The sequence below is a fragment of the Ovis aries genome, chromosome 15 (genome assembly GCF_016772045.2).
Source record: "Ovis aries strain OAR_USU_Benz2616 breed Rambouillet chromosome 15, ARS-UI_Ramb_v3.0, whole genome shotgun sequence".
In the NCBI taxonomy this organism is placed as follows: domain Eukaryota; kingdom Metazoa; phylum Chordata; class Mammalia; order Artiodactyla; family Bovidae; genus Ovis; species Ovis aries.
The window spans coordinates 48,329,795-48,356,484 of record NC_056068.1 but is presented as its reverse complement, the minus strand read 5'-3'; the positions used below and the strand labels follow the sequence as shown (position 1 = coordinate 48,356,484).

The following is a 26,690-nucleotide window of genomic DNA, read 5'->3' as shown; positions in this document are numbered from 1 at the left end:
TATCTTTTGATACTTCTAGTTACTGTTTTCCTTTCCTCGGCCCCAATCTTCTCAAGTTGCCTACCACTGCTGTTTTCAGCTGTTACACAACTAATGTCTTGTGTTCTGTGATCAGACTTTATCCTCACTAATTTCTTGAAATTGTACTAGATGCTAGTGAAAGCCCAATGGTTTCACTAGTGAAGGTCTAGTGTTTTATCTGACATTCTACTCTCAACACAACAGTCTAGAGGTGGCACTGAACAATAAGAGCAATAACAATAATAATAACAGCAATAATGATAACACTGTAAATAATAAGATTAGCATTGGAGAAAAGACTCAGAACCGTGCAAATGTAGTACGAAGATAGGGGTATAATGGGATCAAGGAAATCAAAGGAGAAGAAAGGTTAAAGAAGGGATTGCTCACAAGTGGGAAATGAAGTTTAGATTTCTGTATCTAGAAGGGAACCATCTATGAGTTAATTTGATTCTAATCTAGAACATATAGAGAGTTCAGAGTGGTGAAATGCTTCTACCAAGATCTCAGTCTGTTTATGGCATAACTGAGGCAAGCTCAGCTAAAGCCTCATACCTAGACCAGTTCTCTTTCCAGGGTACTAGGCAAGTTTGAGTCAGTCAGTCACATTGATTTCCTCAGTCATTCCATAGACATGTTAAATATTAATACTTTCAGAACATTTGTATTAACTTTCTCTGAATTCTGCATCCCCTAGCTTATTCCCTTTATTGGTTAGAGGTATCATTATTATTCCCAGAACAATATGTCTCAAAATATTTTATTGCCTTTCACTTACCCCTCATATAGCCTATCACCTGGCAGTCTATTTTTTTCATTTTTTCTTGACGTATTTCTTCTCTATACCCTGTTTTCACTGTTAAGGCTACATTCCTGACTGCCTTGATCTGCTGGAAAAGTTTCCTAGAGCAACTCTAGAGAGCTATCTTCCTTCATTTCAATAAATTTCACCAACTTTTAAAGTATATTTACTCAACAAAAATGTATTATACTGGATGCTGAAGATTTACTCATAGCTACATGGAAATTGAAATGTATTAGTGAACAATATTGCAAAGTTTGTAATTAAGAATTGTTTAGCTATGCTACTGGGAGATAGGAGGTTTAAAAAAAGAACTTCCCACCAGCAAAAGCTTCTCTGAAACATAAATCTTAATTTTTTTATCATATTATATTCTTCTTAAAACTTTGCTAAAATATTAGAGACTCAGTATATACTGTTGACTAATAAATTAGTTCTTCGTGTGACAAACTAAACTCAAAGCCATGAAGCCATTAGCTTGACTTTTACAATTCTGTATCTTCAAGACACAATCTACTTGCTCAGTCATATTTCTTATGCTAGATGATCTTATTTTTACAGTGATTTAAATACCTTACTTTAGCTTTTTGTTTGTCTTTTCTGTTCTTTCCTGAAGGTTTTTTTTTTTTTTTTTTTTTTCTGAGAAACCGGCTAATGACCACGCTTCCATGAGTCTTTTCATTATCTCTCTAGTGAAGGTTAGGCTTCTTTGTGTCGTACACATGTGATTGAATATCTCAAATTATTTTATCCTGATTTTCTTTGAAGGGAGGTGTTTTGTTGTCCACATTTCATGACCTTCACAAGGGTAGGATTCCTTGAAATAGAAAATATTTATGATCTGTATTTGATTCCTTCCTCAGTGAGGTATTAAATACAGAGTGAGCTTAAAGAAATATTCATTAACTTATTTAATGCTTGTGTGTTTAATTCTTGAGTGCTTGAAACTCATTTTCTATTTTATTATATACAAGCTTTTTTTTTTCTTTCCTCTGGAAATAGTGTTCAAATTTGAGCTGAGAAAAGAAGAGAAGGAAAGAACAGATATTTGAATATAAGCTGGGAGAAATAAATGGGAAAAGAGAAAAAAAAAGCGAGGTAGGCAAGTGAGATTGGAGGGAGGAAGATAATGTATGTGAGTGATGAGAGGACATATGTTCTATGTTAGAATGATGATTTATCAGTCCTTGCTTTGCACAGTATTGAAAGTGAAAGTGAAGTCTCTCAGTCGTGTCCGACTCTTTGTGACCCCATGGACTGTAGCCTACCAGGCTCCTCCCTCCATGGGATTCTCCATGCAAGAGTGCTAGAGTGGGGTGCCATTTATTAGTTCACCTGAAATGCATGAATCCTGGGACCATACAAGAGAGAACATGGTTTCAGTATGCACACTCTTAAAGTAGAAAAACACTGTTCAAAGTAAGGCCTGTCTACACTTATATTACTCTTTCTAAGTTCTTCTGGTTTGATAATGAAAGTCTTCATATTAAATCATAAGAATAATGATTGTTACTGAGCTCCCTAAAAGGCCACACCAGTATTCTGAACACTTTTTTCTTTAGCTCTAGAGAAAAAAAAAAAAGTGTCTATTAATCACTAGGAGTGACTAGTCAGACAAGAAGGAAAACTGATGATACTCAAGAGCTTATAAAGTTTTCTTGTATGATGCTAAGTCAATAAATATAATGTATTGGTCACAGTGCCTAAATGAAATTATAAGCCCATTCAATGTTTATTATTATTGCTATTTTCATTATCAATACCAATAGCATCATCTCTATTAAGTCATGGTAAGTTTCATGTCAGTGAAGTCTATTTGGCTTATCATCCTTGAATCAATACTTATTACCATCCTTTTTAAAGGCAGTTAAATTACTGCAATGCCAAGAGTCGCACTTAATCTGATAAAATAGCCCTGATACTTCATTCTCATTCTCTTTCTCTCTCCCTCACCCTATTTCAGGGTTCAGTATCAGAGGACAGAGTAAAAGATGACAACCTCTTCAAAGTGCGCTAACCTTACAGACATTTGGTACCCCATGATTGGGATCCCAGGGCTGGAAGATGCACACACGTGGATCTCCATCCCCAGTTGTTCCATGTACATAGTCGCTGTTGTAGGAAATAGCCTCTTACTATTTCTGTCTTCACTGAGCACAGTCTTCATGAACCCATGTACCTTTTCCTCTCCATGTTAGCCTTGGCAGATATCTTTCTTTCCACTGTCACCACACCCAAGATGTTAGCAATCTTCTGGTTGCAAGAAGGGGGTATATCTTTTGGTAGCTGTGTGTCCCAGATGTTTTTCCCCCACTTCATCTTCGTGGCAGAGTCTGCCATATTGCTGGCCATGGCATTTGATCGCTATGTAGCCATCTGTTATCCACTAAGATATACTACCATTCTAACATCCTCAGTCATTGGAAAAATAGGCATTGCTTCTATAATTAGGAGTTTCCTCATCTGTTTCCCCTTGGTTTTTCTGGTTTATCGGCTTACTTACTGTGGAAGGAACATTATTTGTCACTCATACTGTGAACATATGTGCATTGCCAGGCTTGCCTGTAGTAGCATCCAAGTCAACATCTACTATGGGGTGATTGTGGCTCTGTTTTCCACATGCCTGAATGTGGTGCTCATCATCATCTCTTATGCCCTAATACTGTGTACTGTGTTTAGAATTCCTTCCCAAGATGCCCGGCTCAAGGCTCTGGGTACTTGTGGCTCCCATGTCTGTGTTATATTACTATTCTATACCCCAGCCTTTTTTTTCATTCTTTGCTCACCGATTTGGGGGCCACAGTATACCACTCCATGTACATATCCTTCTTGCCAATCTTTATGTGGTGGTACCACCCACTCTCAACCCCATCATTTATGGAGTTAAGACCGAGCAAATTCAGGAGAAATTTATCCAGATCTTTTCTTTGAGCAAGAAATTTTGCTGATGTAGATTAAACAGCATAGTTCTTTACTTCTTTATGTAACTCCACTAATTGAAGTGTACCTACAATTATGTTGTATATCATATTATGCCAGAATTAAGAGAGAACAATAGCATTAAGATTTGAGTAAATCAGATTATGTTAAAATCTTGTTTCACTGTTTTTGTTCAGGACAGTGTCAGACCATGGACATTTTAGCGTCTGTGTAATAATGAGTTTTGTTACAAGTTTAAAGCAAAGAAATTCAATAGCTAATTTTAAATTTATGTTAACATAGATAAGCAGGAGAACTGAAGACACAGCCCACCCACACACACTAAAAAACATGAAAAAAAAATCTCAAATCAACTTATCAGGGTTTTAGTTTATTCTCCTATAATATGACCTCTGTAAATCAGAGAAAATAGTACTCATATATTTAGCATCCTGATGTATTAGCTGAGCATTTGGGCTCTAAATTCAGAGTCTTGAATTTCAGATGTATGGCCTTGGCAGAGTGCATTTGCTCTTTCTGGAATTCTGTACACTTACCTTTATAATAGTCACAAAATATTGTGTAACTTACAAGGTTGTTAAAATTATTAAGTAAATTGATTTATATAAAGCTTCTACAATACTGCATAGCATGTAATGAAGATGAAGGAAGGTTGTCTGTTGTTACTATTACCAGTAATACTACTGTAATCAGTCTGCATCCTACATACACTGGACCTGCAGGACAGAGAAAGGAATCTCCTTTATATTTCCTCCTTATGTGTAATACACATTGGTCAGTTGTCTCCAGCTCCATGACCCCATGGACTGTAACCTACCAGGCTCCTTTGGCCATGGGATTCTCTAGGAAAGAATACTGGACTGGATTGCTATGCCCTCCCCAAAGGGATCTTCCTGACCCAGGGATTGAGCCCCCCTCTGATATCTCCTGCACTGATCAGAGGGTTCTTTACCACTAGTGCCACTTGGGAAGCCCATATTTCCTCTTTCCTAAGTATAATTTCAGGCATTATGGGACATAATGGTTTTAGGTGATCTTGAGGCATTAAGCTATTTTAATTTTTCACTCTGGAGACAGGAGAAAAATTTACCAGAGGTAGAAATTTACAGATTATTAGCATGTGTGTGTGCTAAGTTGCTTCAGTTGTGCCTGACTCTGCAACCCTATAGACTCTAGCTCACCAGGCTCCTCTGTCCATGGGTATTCTCCAGGCAAGAAAACTGGAGTGGGTTGCCATGCCCTCCTCCAGGGGATCTACCCTACCCACGGATCCAGCCCCTGTCTCTGTCTCCTGCATTTGCAGGTGGGTTCCTTACCACTAACATCATACATTAGTAAAAGCACTGGAATGAATCAAAAATCTGCATCTGCTCCTCAAATGAATGTCAAAGCTCCTCTTGATCATTTTATAATCATACTATAGACTGCATTTATTTTACCATAGTGGTAATAATTATTACTCTTACTAGCAACAGTAAAAGGTATTCATCAGGGAAGAAAAGAAACAGTGAGATGTCTGAGAACATAAATGATTTATAAAATAATAAATAATAAAGAATATTTTATGTGTTCACTTGTACAAGTAATAATGAAAACTCTTGAACATGTTAATGTCTTCACAGCATTGATGACAAAAATGAAAACTAGAAATATAAATGTACAAGCTGAATGTATTGCAATACATTTTAAAAACTTGGTACAATTATTACTGAATATGTTACTACAAAATGCTAATATGGAAATAAGCTTAAAACATTTTAAAGAGTAATTACAGGTTGCAGAACAATACATATCAGATGATCTTAAGTAAGGGAATGTACACCCATATATTAATGTATGGAATCTTACACACAAGTGTATTTGCATAGAAATTCTGGTAGAATATATAGAATTCTCCTGATAGTGTGTATATTTTTAAAAGAACATTTAAATTAAACTAATTATAAATAATTAAATTATATCTACTGATTCCTGTACAAGATGAGATATTTAGCATTAGCATGACTTAATATTATTCTACCTTCCCTGCAGCTATCCCTATTATTTTCTTAATTGCTTAAGTATCCAGGATTTATATTTAATTACTTTAATTGTCTCAAAATTATCCTTTTTTTTTTTTACTCTGATGGAGGATATTCTGAGCATTTTTGTAGTAGGATTTTTATGTAAGTAAAAATAGAATTTCTATTTTATTTTACAACTTAGCAGTGAGCAAAAGAAATCTAAGTTTATCATGATTTCCAGATTTGTATATGATTACTGATTAATTGTATTGTTTCTGATTCTTTCTGTATTTACTATTTTGCTTAAATTCTGTGCTGTTTCCCCTAGATATTGAAAGAAAACAGGAGTATACAGAAGTGATTTTGGCAAATTTTTGTTTCCCATACATGTATAAACATCAAATTTTTAAAATATTTTAAGCTTATTAAGTATATTATACTCAGTAAAACTTTCAATTCTTTCTCTTCTGTAGAAGAAAAACTCTGTAAGTTCTATCTTTAAAGTCCATTTTTAAACTTTTAAAATCATAATGTGAGTGTATTCATGTACAATCAACTATAGTGATTGTGAACTCTTATATTTTCATAAATGCTAGTTGGCCTAAATATTGCTTTAGGACTTGAAATTTGATTCGTTGTTCTGTTGATACCTGTTTACAAAGGATAACTTTATTATTTTATTGCTGGATATCACACATATCTCCTTGAAATTTACAAGAATGAGAGTATGAACTGACTTTTTAAAAGATTAATATAACTTACAAACAATCAAAGTTATCAGGAAATAGAAAATATACAATTACAAAATAAAAATTAACTTCATTATATTTAATAACTAAGACAAATGAGAAAACCCCTTGCTATGTACAAACTACTGAAGCTCATTTTGAAAGAAATAGATAACCTAAGTACTCTCATAACTACTTGAGAAATTGTAGTTTGAAACCTTGCAAGAAGGAATTTTCCAGACCCAGATGAATTTGCTAGATGAATATGACCAAACATTTAGAAGGAAAATAATATGGATTTCATAAAAACTTTTATCAGAAAATGGTAAAGGATAGAGCCCATCTCAAATTATTTAAGAAGAGCAGCTCTATGCTGCTATATAATTGAGAGTATGCAAGATAAAGAAACCACTACAATATTTTTGTAAAGAAAATCCCCTCTCTTTCCACATATATTTGTTCTTCCCTCAGCTGTCTATATTTAAAGCCACACTAATCCTGGGATCTTTTTCTTCTGTCGATCAGCATCATGGAGCATTCCCATTTTTACAATTCTTAGACATGTCTTCCTTTGGAGTTAAGTACCTCACAAGGTCTGTTCACCTCCTCATACATTAGTTCACAAATTTAAGTTCTAGCCATGTCAGTCTTACACAGTGATAGCAAGTACTTTTTCACAGGGGCTTGTTGGAAAAGACTCTGATGCTGGGCAAGATTGAAGGCAAGAAGAGAAGGGGATGACAGAGGATTAGATGGTTGGATGGCATCACCAACTCAATGGACATGAGTTTGAGCAAGCTCTGGGAATTGGTGATGGACAGGGAGGTCTGGTGTGCTGCAGTCCATGGTGTCTCAGAAAGTCAGACGTGACTGAGTGACTGAAATGAACTGAACTTCCAAGTGGTGATAGTGGTAAAGAATCCCCCAGTCAAAAGTCTGTTCTATACATCTGTGTCTTTTTTGCTGTCTTGCATACCACGTTATCATTACCATCTTTCTAAATTCCCTATATATGTGTTAGTATGCTGTATTGGTGTTTTTCTTTCTGGCTTACTTCACTCTGTATAATAGGCTCCAGTTTCATCCACCTCATTAGAACTGATTCAAATGGATTGTTTTTAATGGCTCAGTAATACTCCATTGTGTAGATGTACCACAGATTTCTTATCCATTCATCTGCTGATGAACATCTAGGTTGCTCCCATGTCCTGGCTATTATAAACAATGACTGTACACCTGTGGCAGATTCATGTTGATGTATGGTAAAACCAATACATTACTGTAAAGTAAAATAAAGTGAAAAAAAAAAAAAGAATCCCCCAGTCAATGCAGGACATGCAAAAGAAGTGTACTGGATCTCTGGGTCAGGAGGATCCCTTGGAAGAGGTCATGGCAACCCACTCCAGTATTCTTGCCTGGAGAATGCCCATGGATAGAAGACCCTGGTGAGCTAGAGTCCATAAGGTCAAAAAGAGTTGGACACAACTGAAGCAACTTAGCAGGCACAAACTCCAAGATCTCATAAATATCAGTATTTTTGAAGATTAAAAGAAATAGATAAAGCATGGGTCACTGTCTAATACTGTGTATTTGGCACAGTGTGACTCTGGTTGTTTTCTTTAAATTGATAACAGCCCATAGGAACTCTTTAGCAACCTCCAGGTTATAGAGAAGCTAAAAAAAAATCTGAAAATATGCTGGTCCTGGTAAGATAATAAAAGTAAAAAGAGAAGTAAATGTATTTTAATTATAATGTAGGACCAGACTACTAGTTACAAAGAAACAGACTACTAGTTACAAAGGCAATAATTCTAAAGAGCTATTCTAACATCCAACCACATATTTTTAAAAACAATGGGGTTGGGATTGTTTGCAAAATTGCCTTGAAGCCATAGACACAGAGAGGACTGTGAGAACTAATGATGCAATGAGAGAATCAATGAGGCCTCAGAGTGGATCCAGCAAGTGCAAGGATTTACCATTCCAAGAGGAAAGCACCAGCCCTACAAAATTCAGCAAGAGTTTAGAAAAAAATAAGAGTTCTTCACAGAGACAAGGCCAGGTAATGTGCTCTGGAACTATGTGTCTTCTTGCAGGAGCTAATGACTAAGAATCATCTCTTTTCCTTGCTAAGGAGTCTTAATACAACATTTTAAAAAATTCCTAGATATCTGGATATCATGTTACTTAAAATGAACTTTAGAATGTGCATCTGGGTAATTTACTAGCAGTCAAGCTTTGAGACTCAGTACTTTCACTGCTGAGTCAGGGAATTAAGTTAATTAATTAATTAACTCCTGGTCAAGGAATTAAGATCCTGCCACAAGCAGCATAGAGTCAAAAAATAAATTAATTAGTACATTCGATAAAAGAATGTGTATCTGACATATCAGGCAGAAACTGAAGAAATGTATATCACAAAGTGAAGTGAAGAAGTGAAATGAAGTCGCTCAGTCGGTCCGACTCTTTGCGACCCCATGGGCTGTAGCCTACCAGGCTCCCCCTGTCCATGGGATTTTCCAGGCAATAGTCCTGGAGTGGATTGCCATTTCCTTCTCCAGGGGATCTTCCCAACCCAGGGATCGAACCCGGGTCTCCTGCATTGTAGACAGACGCTTTACTGTCTGAGCCACCAAAAGAAACTGTTAATAAAGGAGTCAGGAAAGTGTAATTGTGATTAGCAATTATAACTTAAAATAGTGCAGACAATATATAGAATCATAGTAAAACTTAAGAATGAGAAAGAATAAGGGTTTAAATACTGTTATTAAGAGTGAAGTTAAAAAAATAAAAGTGCAGTCATTTTCATGTAATTAATTGGAATTGCTAGTTTGAAGCATTAGGACACAGTGTAGGCTTGTGACTAAAGAGGACAATCTCTGGAGTCAGATTTCTAATAATAAAATCTTGGTTCCATTGCTTCTAGGTATAAAATCTTAGGGAACTTATTTTGTAAGTGTGGATATTTTGTTAAATTGAGGAAATATTAAGGCACATAACAATATCTGGAACACAATAAGTGTCCAGTGAATGTCAATAGGGACTAACAGAGTTTTGCCAAGAGAACACACTGGTCATAATAAATACACTCTTCCAACAATGCAAGAGACAATTCTACACATGGACTTCACCAGATGGTCAATATCAAAATCAGATTGATTGTATTATTTACAGCCAATAGGAGAGGTTCTCTACAGTGAGCAAAAACAAGATCAGGAGCTGACTGTGGCTCATCTCATGAACACCTTATTGCCAAATTCAGACTCAAAATAAAGAAAGTAGGGAATTAGACCATTCAGGTATGACCTAAATCAAGTCTTTTACGATTATATAGTGGAAGTGACAAATAGATTCAAGGGATTAGATCTGATAGACAGAGTGCCTGAACAATTATGAACAGAGGTTTGTAACATTGTCCAGGAGGTGGTGATCAAAACCATCCCCAAGAAAAAGAATGCAAAAAGGAAAAATGATTCTCTGAGGAGACCCTACAAACAGCTGAGAAAAGAAGAGAAGCTAAAGGTAAAGGAGAAAAGAAAAGATATATCTGAATGCAGAGTTTCAAAGAATAGCAAGGAGAGATAAAAAAGCCTTCCTAAGGGATCAATGCAAAGAAGTAGAGGAAAACAATAGAATGGGAAAGACTAGAGATCCCTTCAAAAAAATTAGAGACACCAAGGGATCATTTCATGCAAAGATGGGCATAATAAGGAACAGAAAAGATATGGACCTAACAGAAGCAGAAGATATTAAGAAGAGGTGGCAAGGATACACAGAAGAACTATACAAAAAAGATATTCATGATCTAAATAACCATGATGGTGTGATCACTCACCTAGGGTCATACATTCTGGAGTCTGAACACAAGTAGGCCTTAGGAAGTATCACCAGAACCAAAACTATTGGAGGTGATGTAATTCCAGTTGAGCTATTTCAAATCCTAAAAGGTGATGCTGTAAGTGCTGCATTCAATATGCCAGCAAATTTGGAAAACTCAGCAGTGGCCACAGGACAGGTCAGTTTTCATTCCAGTCTCAAAGAAAAGCGATGCCAAAGAATGTTCAAACTACCACACAATTGTGGTAGACTCTCAAGCTAGCAACATAAAGCTCAAAAGTCACCAAACAAGGCTTCAACAGTATGTGAAACGAGAACTTCCAGATGTTCAAGCTGGATTTAGAAAAGGCAAAGGAACCAGAGATCAAGTTGCCAAAATCTGTTGGATCATAGAGAAAGCATGAGAATTCCAGAAAAACATCTACTTCTGCTTCATTGACTACACTGAAGCCTTTGACTATGTGGATCAAAACAAACTGGAAAATTCTGAAAGAGATGGGAATACCAGACCACCTTACCTGCCTCTTGAGAAATCTGTGTGCGCATTCAGTTCGGTTCAGTCACTCAGTCGTGTCCAACTCTTTGCGACCCCAAGAATTGTAGCACGCCAGGCCTCCCTGTCCATCACCATCTCCCAGAGTTCACTCAGACTCACATCCATCGAATCTGTGGTGCCATCCAGCCATCTCATCGTCGGTCATCCCCTTCTCCTCCTGCCCCCAATCCATCTCAGCATCAGAGTCTTTTCCAATGAGTCAACTCTTTGCATAAGTTGGCCAAAGTACCGGAGTTTCAGCTTTAGCATCATTCTTTCCAAAGAAATCCTAGGGCTGATCTCCTTCAGAATGGACTGGTTGGATCTCTTTGCAGTCCAAGGGACTCTCAAGAGTCTTCTCCCATACCACAGTTCAAAAGCATCAATTCTTCAGTGCTCAGCCTTCTTCACAGTCCAACTCTCACATCCATACATGACTACTGGAAAAACCATAGCCTTGACTAGACGGACCTTAGTCAGCAAAGTAATGTCTCTGCTTTTGAATGTGCTATCTAGGCTGGTCATAACTTTTCTTCCAAGGAGTAAGTGTCTTTTAATTTTATGGCTGCAGTCACCATGGAGTCACCATGGCTCCATTTTTTGGAGCCCAAAAAAATAAAATCTGACACTGTTTCCACTGTCTCTCCATTTATTTCCCATGAAGTGATGGGACCAGATGCCATGATCTTCATTTTCTGAATGCTGAGATTTAAGCCAACTTTTTCACTCTCCTCTTTCACTTTCCTCAAGAGGCTTTTTAGTTCTTTCCTCAAGAGGCTTTTTAGTTCCTCTTCACTTTCTGCCATAAGGGTGGTGTCATCTGCATATCCGAGGTTATTGATATTTCTCCCAGCAATCTTGATTCCAGCTTGCTCTTCTTCCAGCCCAGCGTTTCTCATGATGTACTCCGCATATAAATTAAATAAGCAGGGTGACACTATACAGCCCCGAAGTACTCCTTTTCCTGTATGGAATCAGTCTGTTGTTCCATGTCCAGTTCTAACTGTTGCTTCCTGACCTGCATACAGATTTCTCAAGAGGCAGGTCAAGTGGTCTGGTATTCCCATCTCTCTCAGAATTTTCTACAGTTTATTGTGATCCACACAGTCAAAGGCTTTGGCATAGTCAATAAAACAGAAATACATGTTTTTCTGGAACTCTCTTTCTTTTCCATGATCCAGCGGATGTTGGCAATTTGATCTCTGGCTCCTCTGCCTTTTCTAAAACCAGCTTGAACATCAGGAAGTTCATGGTTCATGTATTGCTGAAGCCTGACTTGGAGCATTAAGAAACAAAATTAGAAGTGGACACGGAACAACAGACTGGTTCTCAATTGGGGAAAGGAGTACGTCAAGGCTGTATATTGTCACCCTGGTTATTTAACTTATTTGCAGAATACATCATGTGAAATGCCAGCTGGATGAAACACAAGCTGAAATCAAGATTGTAGAGAGAAATATCAGTAACCTCAGATATCACCTTTATGGCAGAAAGCGAAGAGCCTCTTGATGAAAGTGAAAGAGAAGAGTGAAAAAGCTGGCTTAAAACTCAACATTCAAAAAACTAAGATCATGGCATTTGGTCCCATCTATACATGGCAAACAGATAGGGAAACAATGGAAAGAGTGAGAGACATTATTTTCTTGGGCTCCAAAATCACTGCAGACGGTGACTGCAGCCATGAAATTAAAAGATCTAAATAGACATTTCTCCAAAGAAGACATACGGATGGCTAACAAACACATGAAAAGATGCTCAACATCACTCATTATTAGAGAAATGCAAATCAAAACCACAATGAGGTACCACTTCACACCAGTCAGAATGGCTGCGATCCAAAAATCTGCAAGCAATAAATGCTGGAGAGGGTGTGGAGAAAAGGGAACCCTCCTACACTGTTGGTGGGAATGCAAACTAGTACAGCCACTATGGAGAACAGTGTGGAGATTCCTTAAAAAATTGCAAATAGAACTACCTTATGACCCAGCAATCCCACTGCTGGGCATACACACCAATGAAACCAGAATTGAAAGAGACACATGTACCCCAATGTTCATCGCAGCACTGTTTATAATAGCCAGGACATGGAAACAATCTAGATGTCCATCAGTAGATGAATGGATAAGAAAGCTGTGGTACATATACACAATGGAGTATTACTCAGCCGTAAAAAAGAATTCACTTGAATCAGTTCTGATGAGATGGATGAAACTGGAGCCGATTATACAGAGTGAAGTAAGCCAGAAAGAAAAACACCAATACAGTATACTAACACATATATATGAAATGTAGGAAGATGGCAATGACGACCCTGTATGCAAGACAGGGAAAGAGACACAGATGTGTATAATGGACTTTTGGACTCAGAGGGAGAGGGAGAGGGTGGGATGATTTGGGAGAATGACATTCTAACATGTATACTATCATGTAAGAATTGAATCGCCAGTCTATGTCTGACGCAGGATGCAGCATGCTTGGGGCTGGTGCATGGGGATGACCCAGAGAGATGTTATGGGGAGGGAGGTGGGAGGGGGGTTCGTGTTTGGGAACGCATGTAAGAATTAAAGATATTAAAATTAAAAAAAATAAAATAAAATAATAAAAATAAAATAAAAGATGCTTGTTCTTTGGAAAAAAAGCTGTGACAAACCTAGACAGCGTATTAAAAAAACAGAGACATTAGTTTACCGACAAAGGTCCGTGTAGTCAAAGCTATGGTTTTTCCAGTGGTCATATATGAATGTGAGAGTTGGACTATAAAGAAAGCTGAGGGCCGAAGGATTGATGCTTTTGAACTGTGGTGTTGGAGAAGACTCTTGAGAGTCCATTGGACTTCAGAGAGATCCAAGCAGTCCATCCTAAAGGAAATCAGTCCTGAATATTCATTGAAGGACTGATGCTGAAGCTGATGCTCAAATACTTTGGCCACCTGATGCAAAGAACTAACTTATTAGAAAAGATCCTGATGCTGGGAAAGATTAAAGGCCAGAGGGGAAGGGGACACCAGAGGATGAGATGGTTGGATGGCATCACTGACTCGATGGACATGAGTTTGAGCAAGTTCTGAGAGTTAGTGACAGGGAAGCCCACATGCTGCAGTCCATGGGGTCACAAAGAGTCAGACCCAACTGAGTGACTGAACTGAACTGAAGTGTCAATAACCATTTACAAATATAATAGTAAAATTTAGTTTGCACTTTTGCAGTGTCATGTTGGTGTTGGGACTTGATTCAAATATAGTACTGTGGAAAAAAATGTTTAACTTATGCCAAAATGTATTAGCATTATTTTATAACAAGTAGAAATTGCTAAAATTCAGATATATTATCAAAAGAAAATAATTAGTTGAAACCATTCAGAATATGTATATATATGTGTGTATGTATATATTTGTATATATGTGTGTGCATATATATATATATGTATATAATATTTTGCCTTTTGGATATTATTGATTTTTCTTTTCTTTCACTAGCATCTTACTTTATCAACTACATCTGTTAGATGGTACCAGCTAGAACAAAGACAGAAAGCAAAGAGTTTGGGATGTAGAGGAAGTTTCTTTTAGATATTAAAACAAAAGAAGAGTAATGGAACCCCTTTCAGCACGAGCTAGAGAAGAGAAACACAGATAAGCAAAGAAAATTGAAAAGATATAATCTTCAAGGTCTCAGGTTCAGCTGCACTCTTTGGCACTCATTTACAGTGTCAGGGCATGAGAAGCTAGAAACCCAGTGTGTTTTGAGGGAGAAGTTAAAAGCAGAAGGATACTAATAACCTACTACTTGTTTATCTCCTGAGGGAGATTTCCATGCAAACTATCTCATGCCATCATCAGAGAGCAGCATAAGGGTAAAAATTAGCACATGGTATATTCAGTGAGGGAACCAGTTTCTTGCTCTTCCACAATGCAGCACATGGATATAGGTGTTCTTTACAGCATTGTGGGGGACACAAAAATCACGGTGAATGCTCACTAGCAGAGATGTCAAGGGAACTGTTATGCCTAGGAAAAAATGATTCTGTAACCAAAGGCTAAAAAAAAAAAAAAAAAAAAACCCGAAAACTTAGAGTCAGGGAAATAAGAGAAAATGTGTCAGTTTCAGTTTGTAGACTAAGAGCCATTTACAGTTGGATTACTAACTAGATTGATTAGAAAATCAGTCAAAATGCAACAGAGGGTGAGAAAAATCAGCGTTCCATACACAGTGAGGAGGTAAGACAAGATTCATTCAGCAAGGGTCTACCAAGTGTTACAGACTTAGAAAAGAGGCCTATCCAGTTCTTGGGAGAAGGGCCATGTCAGCTTCTCCTTTAATGTAGTGATGAGGGGTTTGTAGAGAAGTGACAGTTAGTGGCAGAGACCTGTGAAAGAAAGAAATTTCCTGCCAGAGAATATCAGTTTCCAATTGACAGAAAATATGATACCACAGCAAATATACTTTTTAAACTCAAAAACTTTAATTCACATTTTAAGTGGAAGAACCATTGGCTCTCTGAGAGCAGATAAGACTAAAAATAAACTAAACTCATCACATGTTATTATTTGAGTATAAAATATAAAACCTTCTACATTAGAATTTTATATATCATAATACTGGCTGATGAAAGAATGGCCTACTAAATGATTGTTTCAAGTGCTAATGCATTTGAAAACTTATATTTACAGCAACACACAATTTAAAATTTTTAATTCACACCATGAACACCACCAACAATAAAAACAGAGAGAGAGATAGGGAGATAACTGCAATGTAAAACGGTACTCTAATGGCAGTGGTAAAAGTACTGTGAAACTAAAGTGCCCCACAATTGTTTTCTACTTTTTAAAAATCCCTTTACTTCAATTTCCTCATCTGCAAAATTAACTGATTATGATTTACCCATGGACTGGCTCTAAAGATCAACAGTGAGAATCATTACTGTGTCCTTCCACAGTGCCTGGCATATAATAGGAATCTGATAAATATAAGCTAATTATTATTTTATGACCATTATACTTGTTATTGTGATGATTGAAAATAAACTCTAACAATATTAGGGAGTTGCTTTTAAAATTGCATGGTGTAGCTGTTTATAACTGCTTCATTCAAAATCAAAACTATAAAATGCTAACCCAATCAATTAATGAATAGTTTTCCCTATGTAGTACAATGGAATAAAACTCAAATATAAAAATGAGCTGCGGATGCAGGCAACAACTACAAGGTGAATCTCAAAAGTATTATTGCAAGTGAAAGGATCTGGACAAAAAGATTACATTACTTATGATTCAGTTTACGGGATCTTCTCTAAAAGCTGCTTCCCAGGTGGCTCAGTGGTAAAGAATCTGTCTGCCAATTCAGGAGACACAGAAGATGAGGGTTTAATCCCTGGTCAGGAAGATCTCCTGGAGTAGGAAATGAACTCACTCCAGTACTCTTGCCAGGATCATCCCATGGACAGAGGAGCCTGGTATGCTACAGTCTACGGGGTTACAAAAGAGCTAGACACAGTTGAGCACACAAGTAGGGGCTCTCTTAAAGGCAAAACCTATGATAGAAATTAGTTTGGAGGCAGTGGAGAATTTGGGGCTGTGGGAGAAGAGTGACTGCAAAGAGATATAAGGCACTTGTGGGGTGATGAAAATATTCCATATCTTGATTGATTGCGGTGGTGATTTCATGACTGTAAATATTTTTGAAAATTTATCAGATGGTGCATGTACATCTAAACAGAGTGAACTACTATTTGAAAGTATGCATTAACAAAACATGCCCTAAACATATCAAGTAGATTATATAAATATCCTTGCAACAATAATGTTTTAAGGAAATTTACACATACCAAGAGTCCAAATGTGTGCATTATTTTGCTATCCATGATTTATTTGTGGTTTTGCTCACTTTTATTCTATAAAAGTTTTATGATGGTTGTGGAACCATTTAAGAAACTTCATGTTGAAAAGTACAGAAGGGAGATAGGAAAGAAAGATTTTTTATGTGATTTGAAAATAAAACAGAATATATTCAATCACATCACCCGCTGCCACCTAAAATTTGATGTGTCATTTAATCTTTGTGTTTTTTAAACTACAAATCATATATGTATTAGAAAATAGCATCTACCACAGAGTCTTGATGGGGAGATAAATTAGAAACATTTTTCTTTGATCACAGTAACATTCTCTCCTCATTGGATTTAAATGATCTATGGGTTCATAGGAAATATTTTCAAATGGTTTTCAAGTGGAGTAGCTATTTGTTATTGTTCCTTGGATTAAGAAAATAAAACTAATCACAAACACCTATTTTTTTTTTTTTTTCTACTCTGGCAGTTACTGATTGTCTCTATCTCCAGTTCAGTAGGGTGAGAGTGAGGAAGATTGGCTGATGGGCAAAGAGTATCAAGATTAATGCTTGCTTATTTCATTGCTTTTTAAATTTATTCAAAAAGGTCAAATTCTCTATTATGCTTATTTAGTTACATTGCCATGGGACTAAATTGGGAAAATGGGTAGACAATAAACAAGAATGTAGTTTAGAGTAGGGAGAATTGGAGTAAAATAATTTTTGGTCCTTAAGTAATTACTTGCGGGATTTTAATTAGCAAAATGTACCTTTTTATAATGAATGACTCCCAAACTGGCCATAGTGAGATGAATTTTAATAGCTAATCTGCCTCAGAACTCATTATGATTCAGAAGCTATTATATATGTATTTTCAGATATTCAAAAATATTGACAGCATAACTCATGTCAATTTCACTAATATGATAGTTTCAAGGAAAATGCAGAGGAAAGTGTTTGTAAAATGGAAAGCCTCATTCAAATGAAAGTCATTAAACATATTTTAATTATTCACTGACTCTTACCCTTTTGAACTCCTTTGCTGACTTTTAAATGCATTCACATTTGATATTAAGACTTACATTTTTTCAAGTAAAACAATCTCTGGACTCTTCTTCGTATTTGCTGGGTCTTGATACTATAAATAATGGGATTCATCAAGGGTGGGAAAAGGATATAGACATTGCCCATGAGAACATGAACCCAGGGTGAGAGGTGTCTGCCAAAACGATGAACCATGGTCAGACCAATGATTGGGATGTAGAAAACCAAAACAGCACAGATGTGAGATACACAGGTCTGCAAAGACTTGATTCTCTCTTCTCGTGATGCAATTGCTAAGACTGCATGCAAGATCATGATATAGGAGATAATGATGAGCACTGCATCCAACAACAAGTTGCTGATCACCAGGGCCAGACCATAGATGCTATTGAAGCGGATGTCTGAACAGGCCATTCGAATTAAGTCTTGGTGCAGGCAGAAAGAGTGAGAAAGGATGTGGGGGTGACAATAATTTAAGAACTTTAGGCGAATAATGACTGGAGGTATGAGCATAGAACTCCTACATAAGATTGCCACTCCAATCTTCATGATTTTGTCATTAGTTAGGATGGAGGAATAGCGTAATGGGTTGCAAATGGCAATATAGCGGTCAAAAGCCATAGTAAGGAGGACAGAGGACTCCATGAAGGACAGACCATGGATGAAATAGGACTGGGCAATGCAGGAATCCAGGCTGATCTCTTGAATGATCCCCCATAAGATTCCCAGCACTGTGTGCACGGTGGACAGCCCCACACACAGGTCAGTGAGGGCCAGCATGGCCAGGAAGTAGAACATGGGCTGGTGCAGACTCGGCTCAGTCCTGATCACGTGGAGCACCATGCAGTTCCCCAGGAAAACCATAGCATAAATGGAGGCAAAAGGGATGGAGAGCCAGAGATAGTCAACTTCTAAGCCAGGAAAACCAGTGAGAGCAAATCTGGAACTGTTGAAGTTCAAGATAAAGGTAGCAGACATTAATAGAGGATTAAAAATATTTCTAGAGAGGTATTAAAAATTAGATCACTTTATGACCCTTTAATTTCTAGTAATGTTTGTCTGCTTTTGAGAAAAAAATATAATACAGTTTCCTCAACTATCATGAACTCAGTAAAGTAGAGGCCTGATTCATTATTCTTTAGGTCAAGAACCAGTTGTCTAAACATAGCTATTCCAGTGCTAGTGACTAAGAATGTCAGAAGACTAGAGGGTTTTATGCAGAAACAATAATGTTAATAGGCTCATGGGACTCAGTTGGGGATACACTTCTGGGGTCTCTGTTTATTTCAAGAGGAAGATAATATATGACCACAGGAGCATACTGCTGCCATGACTGGCAGCACCACTGGGAAAATATGAAATGCATGTGTAATTTTTCTCTTGGGTAGAACAGCTGATCATTTGACTATCACCAAAGTATCATAAGATCCCAAAGGAGATAGACTTGTTAAAGTAACCTAACTTTGCATAAAATAAAGTTAGCCAAAATAAATCTAACAAAATAAGTGGAATCAGAATTGTTGTGTGGTGGATTCCACACTGCTTAGCTTCTAATAAATTATTTACTGATTTTAGTTATACTTTATTTTTCTTCTCTATGTTCATGTATCTCTTTATCCTATTACAAGCTTTCTAACTTTTCTGACATTCTCAATACTTTTACATTTAATGTCTTTCTATAAAATATAAGTCATGCATTTTAGACTGTAAAGTCCAAAGCCTGCATTTGATCTTGAGTAATAGCTGGGCACAAAGTAGCTAGATCATATGGTAGATATTTAGCACTTTGGCAAGAATAGAGTGGAATGAAATATTTGAGTATTCTAATGAAAAAAAAAAACGGTCTAAATTTCTACATGTAGTGACATTATCCTTGAAAAGTGAAAGAGAAATATTTTCTCAGGTGTGCAGAAACAGAGATCAACAGGTAATAAACTGGCACTGCAAGAATTACTTTAAAAAGTTTCTCAGAGTAATGAAAAATGGTATTGTCAGAATTTAGATCCACTTTAAAAAAGTATCAGAAATGGAATAATGAAGCTAATAGATACTTTATTTTTATTTTTAATTGATACAATAGATGACCACTTATTCAAAGAAATAGCTGTAAGAATTTATTTTATGATTATATGGGTAAGTGAATGATTAGCAGCAATGTTATAAAACATAGGAAAGAGAAATTGGGAGTTGGAAATATTCTAATGTAAGTTAGCTTCGGTACTCATAAAGTGGCATGTTGTTGAGTCGCTAAGTCATGTCTGACTCTTCTTCAGCCCCATAGACTATAGCCTGCCAGGTTCCCCCATCCATGAGATTTCCTATGCAAGAATACTGGAGTGAGTTGCCATTTCCTTCTCCAGGAATCTTCCAGACCCAGGGACTGAACCTGCACCTCCTGCATAGCAGGCAGATTCTTTACTGCTGTGTCACCAGGGAAGCACATAAAGTGATATATTATTGTTTAAAAGTGAACTTGGATTAGGCACTCACTAAACAAGAATGAAAAATAGGTAAAATTGATATGCAAGCAAATAAAAAAGAATCATCTAATGTGTTCAATTAAAACTAGGGAAGGGGAAAAAAGACAGGAAGAAGGGAACAAAAATAAGAAAGAAGAGAAAAGTAGAACAAGTATAACTTATAGAAAACAATACCAAACATGGCTGATTTTAATCCAATTAAATCAAAGATCACTTTAGGTGTGAAACATCAGAATATCAAAAGTAATAGGGATAACTTGTCAGAGCGGATTTTAAAAACATATAATTATATATTGTCTACATGATACCACTTTAATGGCACAGGTTAAAAAAATTGTGTGAACACTGATAAAAAGAAATCTGAATTAAATATTTAAATAATTTATAAACAATATTTATTTAAACAATTAAATAAATTGTTTTCAGACAAACTGATTTCAGAACAATGGAAACTATCATGATGAAGCAGAACATGACATAGTAAAAAGAAAGGGGGGCGGCAATTTTTACCCAAAATTATTATTCAGAGCTTTTGTGGTTATTTGTGGACATGCTCAGAGAGGGATAAAATTGAGTCTCCTGATGTAAATACATGTCCCTGATGTAATACTCTCTTTTCTTGGTTCAGCCCTCGTACTGTAAATAATGTTCTTCATGATCTATTTTGTGCCATCATTTAAACATTTTTGTACTTTTGATGGTAAATTTGCTGCTTGAAATACCTCCAAACAGTGCTGTCTAGTATAACAGCAAGAAGGCTGGGATGTGCCTTACAGAGAAAATGTGTGTGTTACACAATCTTTCTTCAAGTGTGTTTCATACTGCTGTTGTTAGTTCAAAGTCAATGAATCCAGGATAGACTACATCCAGGAAAAAAGAAAAAAAAAAAAAAAAGAGACAATACCTGCATCCGTATATGAGGGCACTCCAGAAACCGCTATAATAACATCTGTAGTGCATCATGAAGCTTGAAGAAAATGGGATAACAACTAAATTTGTGGATTCATGAGATGACAGCTGACAAAAAAATTCATAGTGGACATCATTGTTGAGTGATTGAAAGCCAAATAAATTAATGGTCAAGATTTCAGGCTTTGAAAAATGTTATCCCTTTTCAGCTAATGATGGCTGATTGAGTGTTTCAAATGGCCTTTTGGCATGGCAAATATTAAATGTTAGACAGTGTAGTTTTTATATATGAGGAAACAGAGGAAGATTTTTTTAAATTAATTTATTATTTATTAAAGGATAATTGCTTTACATAATTTTGCTGTTTTTGGTCAAACCTCAACATGAATCAGCCATAGATATACATATATCCCCTAGCTTTTGAACCTTCCTCCCATCTCCCTCCTCATCCCACACCTCTAGGTTGATACAGAGCCCATATTTGAGTTTCCTGAGCCATACAGCAAATTCCTGTTGGCTATTTTACATATGGTAATGTAAGTTTCCATACATCTCACCCTCTCCTCCCTTCTCCCCATGTCCATAAGTCTCTTCTCTATGTCTATTTCTCCATTGCTGTCCGTAAATAAATTCTTCAGTACCATTTTTCTAGATTCCATATATATGCATTAGAATATGATATTTATCTTTCACTTTCTGACTTCACTCTGTTTAATAGGTTCTATGTTCATCTGGGGCTTCCCTGGTGGTTCAGAAGTTAAAGCATCTGCCTGCAATGTGGGAGACCTGGGTTCGATCCTGGGGTCAGGAAGATCTCCTGGAGAAGGAAATGGCAACCCACTCCAGTATTCTTGCCTGGAGAATCCCATGGACGGAGGAGCCTGGTGGGCTACAGTCCACGGGGTCACAAAGAGTTGGACATGACTTCACTTCACTTCACGTTCATCCACCCTATTCAGATGTGTTCCATTTTATAGGCTGAGTAATATTCCATGGTATATATGCACCACATTTCTTTATCCATTCATCTGTTGATGGACATCTAGATTGCTTCCATGTTCTAGCTATTGTAAATAGTGCTGCAATGAACAATGGGATACACATGTCTTTTTCAATTTTGGTTTCCTCAGGGTATATGCCTAAGAGTGGGATTGCTGGGTCATATGGTAGTTTTATTCCTAGTTTTTTAGGGAATCTCCATACTGTCTTTCATCGTGGCTGTATTGATTTACATTCCCACCAACAGTACAAGAGCCTTCCATTTTCTCCACACCATCTCCATCATTTATTGTTTGTAGACTTTTTGATGATGGCCATTCTGACCAGTGTGCGGTGATATCTCATTGTAGTTTTGATTTGCATTTCTCTAATAATGAGTGATGTTGAGCATCTTTTCATATGTTTGTTGGGCACCTATAGGTCTTCTTTGGAGAAATGTCTGTTTAAATCTTTTTCCTACTTTTTGATGGGCTTGTTTGTTTTTCTAATATTGAGTTGCATGAGCTGCTTGTATATTTTGGAAATTAATCCTTTGTCAGTTGTTTCATTTGATATTATTTTCTCCCATTCTGAGGGTTGTCTTTTCACCTTATATATTATATATATACAATATATTACATTGTTGTGTAAAAGCTTTTAAGTATAATCAGGTCCCACTTGTTTACTTCTGTTTGTATTTCCATTACTCTAGGAGGTGAGTCACAGAGGATCTTGCTTTGATTTATATCATTGAGTGTTCTGCTTATGGTTTCCTCTAAGAGTTTTATAGTTTCTGGTCTTACATTTAGGTCTTTAATCTATTTTTAGTTTATTTTTGGGTATGTGTAAGGAAGTGTTCTGATTCATTCTTTTATATGTAGCTGCCCAATTTTCCAAGCACTATTTATTGAAAAGGCTTTCTTTGTCCCATTGTATATTCTTGCCTCCTTTGTCAGAAATAAGGTACCCATAAATACATGGGTTTATTTCTGTGCTTTCTATCTTGCTCCATTGGTCTATATTTCTGTTTTTGTGCCAGTACCATATTGTCTTGATGTCTGTAGCTTGTAGCATAATCTGAAGTCAGGAAGGTTGATTCCTCCAGCTCCATTCTTTTTTCTCAAGACTGTTTTGGCTATTCAGGGTCTTTTGTGTTACATATAAATTGTGAATTTTTTTGCTCTAGTTCTGTGAAAAATACCATTGGTAATTTGATAGGGATCACATTGAATCTGTAGATTGCATTTGGTAGTATAGTCATTTTCACAATATTGATTCTTCCTTCTCAGGAACATGGAATATCTCTCCATCTGTTTGTGTCATCTTTGATTTCTTTCATTAGTGTCTTATAATTTTCTGTGTGCAGTTCTTTTGTCTCCTGAGGTAAGTTTATTCCTAGATATTTAATTCTTTATTTTGCAATGGTGAATGGGATTGATTCCATAATTTCTCTTTGTGATTTTTCATTGTTAGTATATAGAAATGCAAGCAATTTCTGTGTGTTAATTTTGTATCCTGCAACTTTGCTAAATTCACTGATTAGCTCTTGTATGTTTCTGATACTATCTTTAGGATTTTGTACGTACAGTATCATGTCATCTGCAAACAGTGAGAGCTGAATTTCTTCCTTTCTGATCTGGATTCATTTTACTTTTTTTTTTCTTCTCTGATTGCTGTAGCTAGGACTTCCAGAACTATGTTGAATGATAGTTGTGAAAGTGGACCCTGTTGTCTTGTTCCTGATCTTAGGAGGAATGTTTTCAGTTTTTCACCATTGACAATAAAGATTGCTGCAAGCTTATGATATATGGCCTTTGCCATGTTGAAGTATATTCCTTCTTTGCCCATTTTTGAAGAGTTTTAATGATAAATGGGTGCTGAATTTTGGCAAATGCTTTTTCTGCATCTATTGAGATTATCATATAGGTTTTATCTTTCCATTTGTTATTATGATGTATCACATTGATTGATTTGCATATATTGAAGTAGCCTTGCACCCCTGAAATAAACTCAACTTGATCATGGTGTATTTTTGATGTGTTGCTGAATTCTGTTTGCTAAAATTTTGTTGAGGATTTTTGCATCTATGTTCATCAGTGATATTGGCCTATAGTTGTCTGTTTTTTGCTTTTGGTATCAAGATGATGGTCACTTCGTAGAATGAGTTTGGAAGTGTTCCTTTCTCTGCAATTTTTTGAAAGAGTTTTAGAAGGATAGGCATTAGCTCTTCTCTAAATGTTTGATAGAATTCTCCTGTGAAACCATTTGTTCTTGGGCTTTTTTGGGGGGGGCGGGGGGCGGATTTTTGATCACAGCTTCAATTTCAGTGCTTGTAATTGGGTTGATCATAATTTCTATTTCTTCTTCATTCAGTCTTGGAAGACTGAATTTTTCTAAGAATCTCTCCACTTCTTCCAGGTTATCTATATTTATTGTCATATAGTTGTTAATAATAATTTCTAATACTCCTTTGTATTTCTGCATTATCTGTTGTAACCTCTCCTTTTTCATTTCTAATTTTGTTTATTTGATGCTTCTCTCTTTTTTCCTTGATAAGTCTGGCTAAAGGTTTGTCAATTTTGTTTATCTTCTCAAAGAACCAGCTTTAAGTTTTATTTACCTTTTTTATTTCTTTTTCACTTATTTCTGTCCGGATCTTTATGATCTTTCCTTCTACTAATTTTGGGGTTTTTAAGTTCTTTTTCCAGTTGTTTTAGGTGTAAAGTTAAGTTGTCTATTTGATGCTTTTCTTGTTTTTTTGAGGCAGGTTTGTATTGCTATAAACTTCTCTCTTAGAACTGCTTTTGTTTTATCCCATAGGTTTTGAGTTGTGTTTTTATTGTCATTTGTTTCTAGAAATTTTTTGATTTCTCTTTTGATTTCTTCAGTAACCTGTTGATTATTTAGAAACCTGTTGTTTAATATCCATGTGTTTGTGTTTCTTACTGCTTTTTTCTTGTAATTAATATCTAGTCTCATAGTGTTGTCATTGGAGAAGATGGTTGATACAATTTCCATTTTCTTAAATTCACTGAGGCCTGATTTGTGATCCAAGATGTGGTCTATCTTGGCGAATGTTCCATGTGCACTTGAGAAGAAGGTGTATTCTTCTGCATTTGGATGGAATGTCCTGAAGATATCAGAGAGATCCATCTCATCTAATGGGTCATTTAAGATTTGTGTTTCCTTATTAATTTTCTGTTTTGATGATCTGTCCATTGGTATGAGTAGGATGTTAAAGTCTCCTACTATTATTGTGTTACTGTCAATTTCTCCTTTTATGTCTGTTAGAGTTTGTCATGTATTGAGGTGCTCCTATGTTGGGTGCATAGATATTTACAATTGCTATGCCTTCCTCTTGGATTGATCCCTTGATCATCATGTAGTGTCCATCCTTATCTCTGGCAATATTCTTTATTCTATGTTCTGTTTTGTCTGTTATGAAGATTACTACTCCAGCTTTCTTTTGCTTCCCATTTGCATGGAATATATTTTTCCATCCTCTCACTTTCTGTCTATATGAGTCTCTAGGCCTGAAATGGGTTTCTCATATACAGCATATATATGGGTTTTGTTCGTATATCCATTTAGCCAGTCTGTGTCTTTTGGTTGGAACATTTAATCCATTTACATTTAAAGTAATTATTGATATATATGTCCCTATTGCCATTTTCTTAGTTATTTGGGTTGATTGTGTAGATCTTTTTTTCTTCTCTTGTATTTCTTGACTATATAAGTCTCTTTAACATTTGTTGTAAAGCTGGTTTGGTGGTACTGAATTTTCTTAATTTTTGCTTATCTGAAATGTTTTTTATTTCTCCATCAATTTTGAATGAGATCCTTGCTGGGAACAGCAATTTCGGCTGTAGATTTTTACCTTTCAGTTCTTAAAATATATCTTGCAATTCCCTTCTGGCCCGCAGAGTTTCTGATGAAAGATCAGCTGTTAAGCGTATGGAGTTTCCCTTATATTTTACTTGTTGCTTCTCCCTTACTATTTTTAATATTCTTTCTTTCTGTTTGGCCTTTGTTAGTTTGATTAGTATGTGTCTCGGTGTGTTTCTCCTTGGATTTACCCTGTATGGGACTCTTTGTGCCTCTTGGACTTGATTGGCTATTTCCTTTTCCATGTTGGGGAAATTTTCAACTATAATAACTTCGAAAATTTTCCCATACCCTTTCTCTCCTCCTCTTCTGGGATCCTTATCATTAGAATGTTGGTGCATTTGATATTGTCCCACAGGTCTCTGAGACTGTCCTCAGTTCTTTTAATTCTTTTTACTTTATTCTGCTCTTTAGAAATTATTTCCACCATTTTATCTTCCAGCTCACTGATTTGTTCTTCTGCTTCAAATATTCTGCTATTGATTCCTTCTAGAGTATTTTTAATTTCAGTAATTGTGTTGTTTGTCTCTGTATGTTTATTTTTTAATTCTTCTAGGTTTTTGTTAATTGATTCTTGCATTTTCTCCATTTTGTTTTCAAGGTTTATGACCATCTTCACTATCATTATTCTGAATTCTTTTTCAGGTAGTTTGCCTATTTCCTCTTCATTTATTTGAACTTCTGTGTTTCTAGTTTGTTC

At 36.2% G+C, this 26,690-nt stretch overlaps 1 protein-coding gene and 1 pseudogene across 1 annotated transcript; one reads left to right on the top strand and one right to left on the bottom strand.

The window, feature by feature from the left end:
* The first annotated feature begins 2,814 nt into the window (after window positions 1–2,814).
* LOC106990501 (olfactory receptor 52Z1P-like) lies at window positions 2,815–3,771 on the top strand (annotated as a pseudogene).
* Window positions 3,772–17,765: 13,994 nt separating this feature from the next.
* On the bottom strand, window positions 17,766–18,716 carry LOC101107731 (olfactory receptor 51V1-like). The gene has a single exon (XM_004016665.2). It carries the CDS (start codon window positions 18,714–18,716, stop codon window positions 17,766–17,768), a length of 951 nt encoding a protein of 316 aa, XP_004016714.1.
* Window positions 18,717–26,690: the final 7,974 nt, after the last annotated feature.

Bases quoted from the DNA above. Each gene is read 5' to 3' on its own strand.
- LOC101107731 (XM_004016665.2), bottom strand. From the start codon at position 18,716: ATGTCTGCTACCTTTATCTTGAACTTCAACAGTTCCAGATTTGCTCTC.